The sequence below is a fragment of the Empidonax traillii genome, unplaced genomic scaffold (genome assembly GCF_003031625.1).
Source record: "Empidonax traillii isolate 1590-97213 ecotype Southwest subspecies unplaced genomic scaffold, ASM303162v1 scaffold58:size1836614, whole genome shotgun sequence".
NCBI classification, from domain to species: domain Eukaryota; kingdom Metazoa; phylum Chordata; class Aves; order Passeriformes; family Tyrannidae; genus Empidonax; species Empidonax traillii.
In genome coordinates this window covers 181,964-194,772 of record NW_020955251.1, presented here as the reverse complement: position 1 = coordinate 194,772, position 12,809 = coordinate 181,964, and the positions used below count along the sequence as shown (strand labels likewise).

General features: G+C 40.9%; 1 protein-coding gene across 1 annotated transcript in view; it reads right to left on the bottom strand.

Annotated features, from left to right (window-relative positions):
- DPP6 (dipeptidyl peptidase like 6) overlaps window positions 1-12,809 on the bottom strand; it is a 245,207-nt gene that overhangs the window by 104,650 nt on the left and 127,748 nt on the right. The window contains exon 6 of the mRNA XM_027879778.1: window positions 10,219-10,271. Within this exon, the coding sequence (XP_027735579.1) occupies window positions 10,219-10,271 (53 nt within the window). The remainder of the gene's footprint in view (window positions 1-10,218; window positions 10,272-12,809) is intronic.

Here is a 12,809-nt window from a genome sequence, read left to right as displayed (position 1 = left end):
CCATCAATGTAATACTTGGTACTAAGCCTGCAAAACCTTGCACATTACTAATACCACCCTAAAATCATAGGATGCTTGGAGTTGGAAGGGGTCTTAAAGATCATATTCCATAAGCAGAGACAGAAAATCTATCGCCTGCCAGAAAAGGAGCCACCAACTCCCATTGGGAACGAAGTAAAATGATGGTACAGGCTTGCCTTTCCAGTAAAGGTCTAAAAAAACTGATTTAAAAAGGCACTGGAGACTGGTACACAGCTCTGAGTCACAGTGATACAGGCTGGAGGACTGCAAGATGCTGATCAAAATCTAAGGGCTTCCCTGAGCAAGCAAACAGTGGAAATGGACCTCGGATACTGGTACCATTACTTTTTAAATGATGACATTACCACATTTCTCATGTGACCCCTCTAAATCAAAGACAATCAGGTGAATTTTTATTGCATTTTTTAAAAGAACTTTTGTTCCTGGAGTCCCATTTTATCCCCTAAAGAGACAAAAAGAGGTGGTTGCATTCAGGTGATAAACATAACCATTTTACAGTAATTTTCTCTTACTCATGTAATTTTCTCTTACTCTATAGAGGTTTCTCAGCCAGCTCTGACCTCAGAGCTGGCTCAAGACATGAGGTAAGGCACTGGATTTATCAGGATTTCACATGTATTTATCTACAGTAGAGACACAGAAATATGGAAATCTAAATACTTGAATGCTCTCAAGAAGGTTAGTCAGAATTGCAGCTAGCTAAAGGTCAGCTATTCAAAATATGGGAAAAAAAACACAGGTTGAAGAGAAACCACTTGATAAGCACTGAGATGTTTAAGAATGAACTTAGAAGATTTTCACAGTCATGAGTCTGGGATGAATGCACATGGTTCTTCACAAGACTCCACCCATCGACAGCAAAGGATGTTTGTGATGAAACCTGAGCATTTTCCATCCAGCTGACCTTGTCTGACTTTCAAACACTAATAAAAACATAGCACCATGATGTGATGCCTGCAGAGAGCAATATGGGATTATTAGAACATAAAATGAGATATGGAAATGATCTCCTACTCCCAGAGACAGCAGAAGTGCCTCGTTACAACAAGGCTTCACCGGCTGTTAGGTCACACTTTTAATTGGGGCAAGAGATTGATTCCTGGGCTTGTGCTCTAAACTAATTTAACAGTCTGTGTTATTTGGTTTCAAAACAAACCAGAATGACTCAATATTTTCTGTTTCTTTTTTGAAGCTAAGAGTCTTTGAGCGAATCTTATTTCTTCTCTTGTCAACAGGGTAAGGAAATCTTGGAGGTTTGTGCGTAGGTTCTCAGGAGTATTGAAACACCCTTCTGAACATCCTCTCCCCACACAGACCATGTCACCATCAGTTAAAATTAACAAGGCATACACTTAGTAGTACCATTATTTCCATTTCATGTCAACAGTGATATGATCACTTTTAAACAACACCACAACCGGCCTCATTTCAGGTACAGTTTAAAAGTGGATGGAAAAATACTCTCCTTATTCAAATGACAAAAATACCACCCTGGCTCTGCATTTCTGCCCCAGAACAGATACAAATAAATCTCAAGCTGGCAAGCAAGAGGAAATGCTTGCCTTTGAAAGGGGATGTAACATTTGCCTTCACAGCTCTTCACGTGGAAGGCCATTTCATTCCTCTTATCTCACTCTCACGTGTGGCGTGGGAAAGCAACCTGTCCTATTCCTGTCTTATCTCCTCAAATTTTCAGTGGAACATTCAATAAATGTTAGGGTAAGGGGTGAAGAGGTATCAGGGCTGGTGTGACACAGTCTGAGTGATCATACAGGTATTTTATCACCTTTGCCATAAAGAGACTTGCTCAGTGGTTACTGTACCAAGGAAAGTCCTGGATGTAGCATTCATACTCTGCCCAAAGGGCCTTTCTTGCTTTCCAAAATTTCCCCATATTTTTCTTCCCCACATGTTTTTTTTTTCAAGTGCCCACAAAGGAAACAAGTCTGTGTTTTGTAACATGCAGTGAACACTCTTTGTGCTATGTAATCAAACAGCAATGCACAGAGAGTTTAGGCAGGCTGAAAGGGTTTATCACCCAACCACAGCAACAAATAATCAAGGCTGAGGCTGCAGGGTGTCTCCACAGCCTGACAGCAGCGGAGCAAAAACAGTCCTCTGGAGAAATGTATGTTTCTTGTTCCTATTCTAGTGGAAACCCCCTCTGGAACTTTGAGCACTAGGGCAAAAATGCAAACAAAAAAACGCCAATTCCCATTATAAAATCCACCTACAGAACAATTTTGTTCCTGTGAAGGTGATGTATGGAAGCAGCAACTGTACAGGCTGTGGTTAGCTGCCTCTTTGGTGCTATGCACCAGGATTTTATACATTCTCTCTCATTCACCTTTATTTCCCTTTTCTGTCAAGGTTCTGTACTAATTCAACCTTGCTGAGTATGAATAAGGAGAAAACCCATGCCAAGAAGCCAATTTTTGGTGGTGGGCAGTGTTGAGATGTGCTTACATCCTACGGCAGTGTCTATGGTTTGGAGTCTGACCTCAGCGTGGGGACCAGAGGAGATTCACGCACTTTGAGGCATGTAAACATTGCCAAATGCAGATGGGTTTCTCACCAACAAAGCACATTTTGTTCAAGAATAGAATTTAATAGGAGCCTTGCCTCCATTTCAGGGGGTGCTGTCTCAGAAAAACACTCTGGGAGGGTTTGCTTCAAACCTTTCTTTTTTCCTTTTTTTTTTTTTTTTTTTTTTTTTTTTTTTTTTTTTTTTTTTTTTTTTTTTTCCTGATGAGCCATAAGCTGTTGACCTTTTCTGTAATGTAAGGAGGTTGGTTGCTGGGCTTTTCTCTGCTAAAGTGCTAACATCTGCGTCTAACTATTAATTACCCGAGATTTTATATTTTTTTTTTCAGTCATTACTCTAATTCTTAATATCAAATCCTCCCCTCGGGGGACCATTCGTTATTATTATCGTTCTACATGGTTTCTAAGGTGTCCACCCACATCACAACTGATTCGGGAAGAAAGAAGCATGTGGTAAGAACTGCTTTGCCTACACAAGAAAAGAACATTTCACATTAAAAAAATGCTATGCAGTGACCAACACGGGTGAGCAAGTGGCAAAATTCCTGGGGAAATGATAGGTGTTGAGCTGCTGAAGTGGATTTCCTCCCACCAGCACAGCCAAGAGTCCTGCCCGAAGTGCCTTCCAGGCTGAGCTGCTTTCAACCTGTCACTGTTTGGAAGTGAGTGATGCTCAAATAGTGGCTTTGCTTAATGAGATGCTGGCTCTTTCTTTTTAAAGAGGTACAAAATGTATTCATAAGCGATAAGCTGGTATGTGATTTAACCACTATTTCAGTGATTTACAGAGTGTTTAATTCAGAAGATTATAAAAAGCAAGAAGCCAAACAGCTCCATCAGGGCTTGAGCCAAATGCCAGTAAACTCAGATGAAAACCTCCTATCCACTTCAGAGGATGCCAGGTCAGGCGCCACGATCAAGCTACAAAATTTAATTATTCCAAGGGCCAGTTTTCTGTTGTCAAAATGCAACTGAAAAAGCATATGACATCATGAGGATGTTCTTGTTTATAGTCTGGCATAAAAGACACCACACTGTGCAGAAGTGCCCTAATTATATGAACTATCTAAAAATGTGATAAAAACTATAGAATGATAATTGTCAGAGAGAAAGGAGAGACAAGGAGTAGCAATAGCAGATCCTCCATGAACTGCAGAATACATTTTTCTACTTATTTAACAAATTTCATGATTTTATTTGGTTTTACATATCTTTTTTAAAGGTTTTATTTCAGCCTCTACAGATCATTATTGTGGGAAAATATTCAGCTCCTCTAAGTAAAACTGAATTAGCTGAAAACATATTCTATTAAGTACTGTACTTTTTTCTCTTAAAACAAAATTTGGGCACTAGTGCAAGTTTATAAATATTCAAGAGTGAAACTGTGTAGCACTCTATACAACAATTATCACATATTGCCTCCATTGGGTAAGTACAATTTCTCTTCTTGAGAAATTTGTGGATGGGGACATTGAGGCACAGGGGTTTTTTAATGCTACAGAGAAGGGACGTAACAGGGCAGATCAAAATAAAACAGAACAGTATTGGTCAGATGGGTAGGTGTCTGAAGTAGAGTCAGTTCCCTGATGTTCTTTTATCCATGATTTTAAATAAGGAATCACAATTTCTTTTTACTGTGAACATGGAAATGGGAGCATGTTCAAGGGAAACCTTGCTGACTTTTGAAATATTATGCAGTAGGATACATACAAAACTGATTAAGTTTTCTCTAATTAACTTTAAAGTCCATTTCTTTCCTGCCAGTGGCTTGCATAAAAGAAGGAATACGGGAAGAATAGTAAGAGCTCTGCAGAGAGATCTATAGACATCACTTTGAAAATTTCCCCACAGTGAAGCACCGGCTCAGTTCTTCCCCCTGTTATCACTTCTGTGGATCTCCAGCACTTAGTTTGCACTCACTCCTCTCATGGGACTTCTCTTGAAGTTACTGGAGCTCACTGTGGGGGACACATGCAGGATTTTCCAGACCCTCTGCAGTGTAGGCAGGAAGAGCTGAACTCATCTCCACGAGTGCTCCTGCACTCTACTTACTCTGAGTACAACATACAAATCTGGTAAGACATACAGATTCTGCTCAGGAATAACTGTGTACAATTCCCTCCTTCTCACACAGAAAACCAATGAGGAGTGGGAATGACTGCTGATTTTCTCACTGATCCCGATAAGGCCACAGCTGGATGTGCTAATGCCATGCTAGGAGATCATATGAGGAGGTCAGCACTAATCCCTGATACTTGGCTGTGTCCAGAAGGAAATGGTTCATGCAGAACTGTGTGTTAGCGCTAGGAAGTCTGAAGAAATGGATTTTTTTTTTTTTTTTTTAATGCTAGGCTTTATTTTGGGGGATAGGAAGACAACTGTTAAAAAGTGTAACATTTCTGCTGGCCAGAGCAAAAAAGATTGAATATACAGGTATCCCCTTGAATATCAATCCAAAATAAGTTTTTGTTTAGGACCTGCAGTGTCAGATCAAACCAGTGGTCCGGCAGCACACACTGGTGTAAAATGACCTTAAGAGTGGTGAGGGAAATCCTGCAATAAGGTTAGGGGAACACTCTGGTCAGTCCTGGCCTGACCATAGAAACCCTGAGCAAACTAAGCTTTTTCTCTTACTTCAGTGAAGGATATAAATGACTAAGATAATCCCTACTGGACTCGGTAGGAGTAACATTATTATAAACCAGAAGAGAATAAAACAATTTCCCATGCCCGGATTTCATAAGTAGTCTGTTGCCTGCACTGTACTGCTAAATTTTTAATTTTCCAAAGTTAGGAAAAGTAGTATTAGCAAATAACTGTATATGGTATTGGTGTTCCACTTTTTCCCAGTGCTTTGCAGGAGAGCTCCCTGTTCCACATCTGGACCTGCAGATGCTATCGCAGCACCTATAAATTACAGCTGGCTGGCAATTACAATTCAGCGAGTGAAACTGTGGGTTTGTGAGAGGAGCTTTGCAAAAATATTTATAATGGAGACAGCTGCAAGCAGTTATCGGCAGATATATCTGAAAAGCAGCAGCGTTCAGAGGGGAGCAGATGGGACAGGATGGGGATGTTCATCGCAGGGAACGTGACGCTGGTTCCACTAGATGGCACCCGGCGCCAGCATCGCATTTTTGGATGGGCAGCAGGAGAAAAAAGGGTGACAGGAAGGAAAGCTGAACTGCACATAACACCCTACACACCTCCGCCCAGGAGAGTGGGAACTGCGGATCTCAGCCGGCTCCCCCTGTGGAAACTATAGACCACGGGCCACTGAAAGCAGAAGGCAAATGAGTCAAACCAGTAGGGGGTTCTACCCTTGAGTTTACCAAGAGACTGTGAGAAAGCTGAAATAACAACAATGGACATATTAAATCTGTGCAATCTCTTTTTTCCACCCTTGGCTTATTTTAATTTTTAAATCATATCTTTTGAGTCTACGTTATTGGCATCTATTAGCTGCTCTATAGAGAGCCAAATTGTGCTGCTATCTTTATGTGGGGAGTTCATTTCGACAACAGCTCTTATGGAAAAATGTTGCAGTCCTGTAAAAAATGCCATTTGGGAACATATGTGCTAAGGACATGCCCAAATTGGCTTGTCAAACTTATTGAGAGCTCAAAGTGAAATCTGGAAAATATTGGTATGAGCTCCTTTTGACTTCAGACAGCCTGAACCTGGAGAGCCTGCAGAACATGGCAAAAATAATTAGAAATTTCCCTTTAAAAAACAATTTATGCTGGCAGATTAATGTCATGTTATTTAAAAAGTGATGCCACAGATTAGGTTAATTGGCTTCCTTATTAGTTAGCCTCAGCAGGGGTGTAGCAAGGGCATGAGTGGGTACAAATCCTAAATTGTCTGATGAGGCAGATCACAGCTGAGGGTGAGGAACAGGGTAGAGATAGCACAGGGAAAGTCACACTGTCACAGGCTGTTTTCAGGAATGATTGTCTGAGGAACAGGAGGGATACTGGGGAGGGGAATGAGTTTGTTCAGTCACTGCTGAGCTGGACCTATGGAAAGGGGGTAGGAGCACACTGACATGGTATAACGGTGGTGCTTACTTGCAGAAGAGGATTAATGCATGAAAAAGTTTGTAAAAATGGCAAAGGGGTTGTTGCTCAATGCAGAATTTTCCCACTTCTATTGTTGTCAAGTGGAGGGCAAGGATGCTGCTTGTGCGTTGCAAAGTTCATCGTCACCAGTGAACCTGGAATGTCAAACTGAATTGAACGTCAAACTTGTGCTGTGTCAGTGTGCTTGGTCCTGCCCTCAACAACCTTCCTCCACACACATCCATCAGAGCATTATTCCTGTCTTAAGTATGAAATAGGCAATGAAGAGATTTTTACCCCTTCATCCATCAGAGGCTCTACTTTCAGTTGATGTATTTCACCACCTGTTACATCATGTTCACCTGCAACACCTGTCTTCTCTTTCATGCACCACCCTAAAATATATGCAGAACTTTGTAGGAACGATATTCATGTTCCAGGAACATGGTAAAGTGCCACCCTTTCCACCACTCACATGCACTTGAAAGATGGATGCAATTGTTATGTACAAGATGGTTTAACAATGCCTGTGCATGTACCTAATGCCTAAACCTTGTAAATCCCAACTGCACCAACAAGAGATGCAGTGATCCCTCCAACCCTTCTCCTGCTCATGGTCTCCTGACCCATCATGCTGTGGGGACACCAATGCCTGACACATCAGTCTGCCTTCTGGTACCCTCTCACTTTCCAGATCTTCCCTTTGTGCTGGATACTTCTCCCCTGACTCATCCAACCCTCTGACTCCTGCACCACTGCCCAACCAACAAGAAGAGCAAGGGGAACCACAGCTGAGTGCGCAATAAAGTTGAAGCTGGGAGGAGAAAGAATCTGGTTGTCAGGGACAAACAAAGATCATGCAGTAGTAGAAGACTGCTGGACCACTGCATTGTTATGTTTTTAGCATTTCTAATACACACTATGCATGATACTACTATTTTTTTCCACCTTTGTTTTGTCTGGAATAGAACTGTGCTGTCAGTCAAATTTTTTTGCTCTTAGCAGGTTTGCTGGAGATACAGAGCTTATGTGCTAATACTGTGTCTTCATCCTGCTGCTGAACACCCTTTCAGCCCACAAGCTGCTTCTCAGATACACTGCCAGAAAGATGGAGTTTTCAAAAAGTAAATAAATCGAATAAATTAATGGGAAAATCGCAAACCAACCAACCAAGCAACAAATAATCAAACAAAATCAAATCAAAACAAACAAACAAAACCCTAAAACCAAAACAAAACAGCAACAACAACAATAAAACAAAACACCAAAAAAACCCAAGGCAAATAACAACCAAAAAATAAAAGCAAAAACCAAAGACCAAATTGAGGCAAGGAAGGGAAGAGACTGACGTCTAGAGCATGCCACATGAATACTAGAGCTTTAACATGGTTAATGGTGATAAATCTCCTAATTCCCGTGTTCCAGCCATATATGGAAACAATTTAACCTCAAGCTCGTGATTTTTTGTGGTGAGTCAATTACAAGTTGCAAGCTGGAGTGAAGCAGCCTGCACAAGCTCCAGGGCTCACAGATTTTAAATCATGTATGTCTCTGGTACACAGGTTTTGTATAAAGTAGAAGCCAAAAGAAGTTATTTTAGCTTTGTTGTTGTTTTTTCAGGTGCTTTTTTTTTTTTATTGTTGGGTTGCAGGGTTTTTCTGGGTTGGTTGGTTGGTTCTTTTCCTGTTGGTTTTGTGTATGTGTGTGTACAAATGTTCTGAGACAAATCCTTGAGGAACACCTGAGTGTAGCTAGTATTTTTATGAGGAAAAAATGCTGAGATATGTCGTTATATCCTGCTATTGTATCTCTACTTCTCCATTGTTAAACCCACTGGTTACTGTATCAAAGAAACTGAATTCAAAAGAGGACAGGGGAATTAAAAACATAGGTGTTGCAATGTCTGACTTCTAGGACTTTTGGTCTTAAGACATCATACCTGTGTAAAAAAATCTAGTTCCCTTGAGGACTGCTCAGGGAGAAGGTTGCTGATCCACTGTTTTCCTAAGTCAGAGTAATCCATTTGATACAGTGGTATGGGTGAGAGAGAGTGGGTAAAAACTGAAAGGGGAGGTTCAGACTGGATACAAGGAGAAACTTTCTCCCCATGAGACAGTCAGGCAGCAGGGCAAATTGCTCAGCTGGATAAAATCCAGCTGGATAAAGTTCTTAGTAACCTGCTCTGAGCAGAAGGCTGGACTTTGGAAGAATGTTTCCATCCTGAGTTATCTGGTAATACTATGATCACCCTGTGTAAAAACCAGGCAGACTTTTTTAAAATGATTGCATGTTTTGCCATCTATTGCCAAGATCCAAAACATCTACTATCTGTTTAGCCATAATGTATAATAAGGACAACTTAGTGAAGAGCCTTAGAAAGTATTAAAATAATATTTTTTACAAGCACAGCCATGTACAACGCTCTACAGAAATGGCAGAGCGCAAGTAAATTTTCCCTTTTTACCATTTCTGCACAGCTATAGCCATTAAGATACTTAAAAGACACAGCCTGCCACCAGCTTCCCACTTTTAGCTTTGTATTTAATGACAAAGAATTGAGGAATTTTGCTGTGTAACTTCTGCATTTCCACTGGTGCTGTGGAAACGTCACTTTGAAACACCACGTACCATCATATGCCTACATATGACTTACTGGTATGGTGGCATCCCACTCCTGACCAGTTGGGCCACTGTTGTATGTTATATGTTGGGTTTTTTTTTTAAAAAGAAAAAAAAGAGTTTTCTTTTAAGGGAGAAGAAGGTAGAAATGAGAGGCTAAACTCTAAAGAAACAAGACAGGCGAGATGAGTGGTGGATGATGCAGTTGGAGCCACAGGTAGCCTGCAGCCCCATGAAGACAAAGCGTAGAAAGGGTGATTTAAAAAACCGCAACAAATCAACACTAAAGAATCAAAGAATCATAGAATGATAGAATGGCTTGGGTTGGAAGGGACCTTAAAGATCACCTAATTCCAATCCCCCTGCCATGGACAGGGACATCTTCCATTGAGACCAGGTTGCTCAAAGCCCCATCTAACCTGGCCTTGAACACTTGGAGGGATGGGGCATCCACAGCTTCTCTGAACAACACATCCCAGTGCCTCACCACCCTCACAGGAATAATTTATTCCTAATATCTAATCTACTCTTTTTCAGTTTGAAGCCTTGTCTTATCACTCCATGTCTTTGTAGATAGTCCTTCTCCATCTCACTTGCAGGCCCCCTTCAGATACTGAAAGGCTGCAAAAAGTCTCCCTGGAGCTTTCTCTTCTCCCATGCTGTGGTGAGTGGTCAACCATGGCTCTCAGCCAGACGCCACCTCATCTATATTCTAGACAAAACTTGAAATTGGGAATATGAAATTCACATAGTCTGACTCTCTGGGGAAGCTGACCACTTCTGCTTCCAGACTTCGTCATCTTGTGCACAACACACAGCTCAGTGGATGCTGCAGCTGAAAGCCAGACCATTGCAAAGGGCTGTCACAGGAAACCATTTGTCACAATACACCTTGCTTTGCAGGATTCTTAATGGCTGAGTTTTAAAATGAAGGCATTGAAAAGTTGCTTACCCATGAGGTATTTTGCTGAGGACATAATGCGCTGTATATGAATGCTGATACACCTGCAAAATGAAATTAAGAAAAAGACAACAACAAGAAAAAAAAAAGAGATTAGTAATTGTCACCTGTGTTAATAGGGCTCTTTTTCTACAAATACGATCTCGCATAAATGGCTGGGAAGCTCTTATAAACACTTCAAAATCTATAGTAAAAAAGAACAATACATTAATCCACTCAAAGCTGTTGTGTGTTCTTTTCATCTCGCACTTTATACAGTGTTTGGCAAATCGTACACACCCAGACATTCGGTGTCGTTACCATGGCTACCAGGTCTTTGATTAAACTGGGGGCACATGGGCTCTGCAAAGGCTAAATATAGAACAGCCATTAATGAGGACACCTTGGTCAGCTGGAGACATTCTCCATCATTATAACTAGACACAACAGGGATATAACGCGTATTTTTTGTGCTTTATTTCCACATAAACGAAAGAGGGAGTGATGCCAGCTGATCTCAGAGCGGGCTGTCAGACCCCTGTCAGTCAGCAAATAAAACTGTATCGACTCAGGGCGTGAAGCTGACCTCATGTTTCTGTGACCTGCTAAATTGCATGTTCATATCAATCTGCACTCTTTGGGCCTTGGGGAGGAGCTGGTCAGTTTACACAGCACAGAGGGGAGAGTTTACTACTTATTTTCTAAGTAGTAAATAATAACAACAGAGTCAATGTCAGCGATTTAAGAGCTGCTGATTTTCCACTAGTGACAGCACAGTCTCTAACAGTGATCAGTGGTTGCCCAAGGTGGGCGATGCCAAGCAACACAGAAGTCAGGGCACTGGTGTGAAAGGTCTAAATATGAATCCCTTTATACAGATTTAAACAGGCACTTTTGCAATTCTGTCCTGTTACTGTATGCTACTAAATAAATAAATCAATCTCCTAACAGAAAAAGGAGAAACTTCTTGAATACTTGCTTCACCAATTAACTCTGTCTGAGCAAAATTGGTTTTCCTATGTTCCTCTGTTTTTGCACAAGTACTTCTTTTTTTATGCCAAGAAACCACAAGATGTCCTGGATGATGCTGCCAGCCTCAGCAGGGGCCATCCCAAGTACTTCACCAGCATCACAAGTAAGCATGATTCACTACCTATCACTGTTGAGGGTAAGCCTGCACAGTGGTGTCTGTAACAGGCGTACAAGTTTTGGGGCCTCAGCAAAGGGACAGATAAACACAAGGCACATTATTCTGTGGATATTAAAACAACCTGCTCTGTTGCAATCTGAATCCAAACACTAAATCCTCACACTTCTGCATTAGCTCCCTGAAAAACAGACATAGAGGCGAAAGCATTGGATTTCTATGTGAGAAATGCAGAGACTGATGCCAGATTGATGTGATTCCCTTCTTCCCTGTGCAGTTCACTCCCTCTATTACAAGGACATCGTGAAGTCACACCCCAAAATCCTATCTCCTTTTAGGCATTCAAGTCCATAAAGACTCCTCTCTCAAGGTGATTCTCTGGTATGCTGATATCAGAGAAGGTCTAGGAATGTAATAAAATAGGAATTCACTACAAGGTAGCATTTTTTTTAGTACAAGTGTCCTTTTTAGATCCACCTGTTTCAGCTGATGTCAAATAAATTACCATTTTCTCACCCTTATTCAATCCTGCCAAAGAGCTCTTGAATCTTATAATGCTGATACCTGAGACCTGGCTGATGCATGTGGCCTTAGTGTTTATTCCAGCTTTGATGAAATTCTAAAACCATTAAAATTACTTAAAGAGAAAGCACTGGAGGAATGAATTTGTCTACAGATCTAAAAAACTTGGTAATACATTGTCACTAAATACTGAGCTACTTTTGTCTTCAAATATCCTGGCTGTAGCATGTAGAAAATTATGTAGATATATAAATTTTGATCTGAGGCCAAGACTGTTGTTTAAAGTTATAAGCCAGGCTTTGTGGTCAGATATCAGAGACATAAGCCAGCCTCCTAAATGAGTATGAACAGATGCCTTCAGGTAAAACCAGAAAAATGTAGCAGGCTGGAGGGAAGAGAAACATCCAGGGAAGTTTTGAGCAGGAAATCTGGTACATGACCTACAGCCATGCTGGAGAGTTCAGAGCTGTCTTAGAGCCATTACTGGAGACCAAGGTAAAATATTTTCTTTGCTGAAATAGTTTAGGATTGGGGGAAACAATTTGCAGGACACTTAGGGAACTCCTTTATTTTCTGAATGTCATTTGTCATCATCTCTGGTCTTTGGCCAGACTCTAAAATATCTCACACCAGCTGTGCTATAGCATACAGTCTTCAGTTTTGCAGCTGGCAGAGTTCACTCACAGGAGTAATGCTTTCTCAAATAAACCCTTAAAATCAGTAGGTTTGCTCATATAAACAAGAACTAATGTATGAACAGAGATTTCAGGATCAGACATTTATTATTATTACAGTTGTGAAGGACACAAGCTCATACAGCTCAAAGTCCTTCTGAGCCTTACTATTTCAAACCTATTTGGAAAACACACACTACAAGCAACCCTCCTAAGCAGACAAGAATCCAAGAGAAACATCATTTATGTCCTTCTGAGAA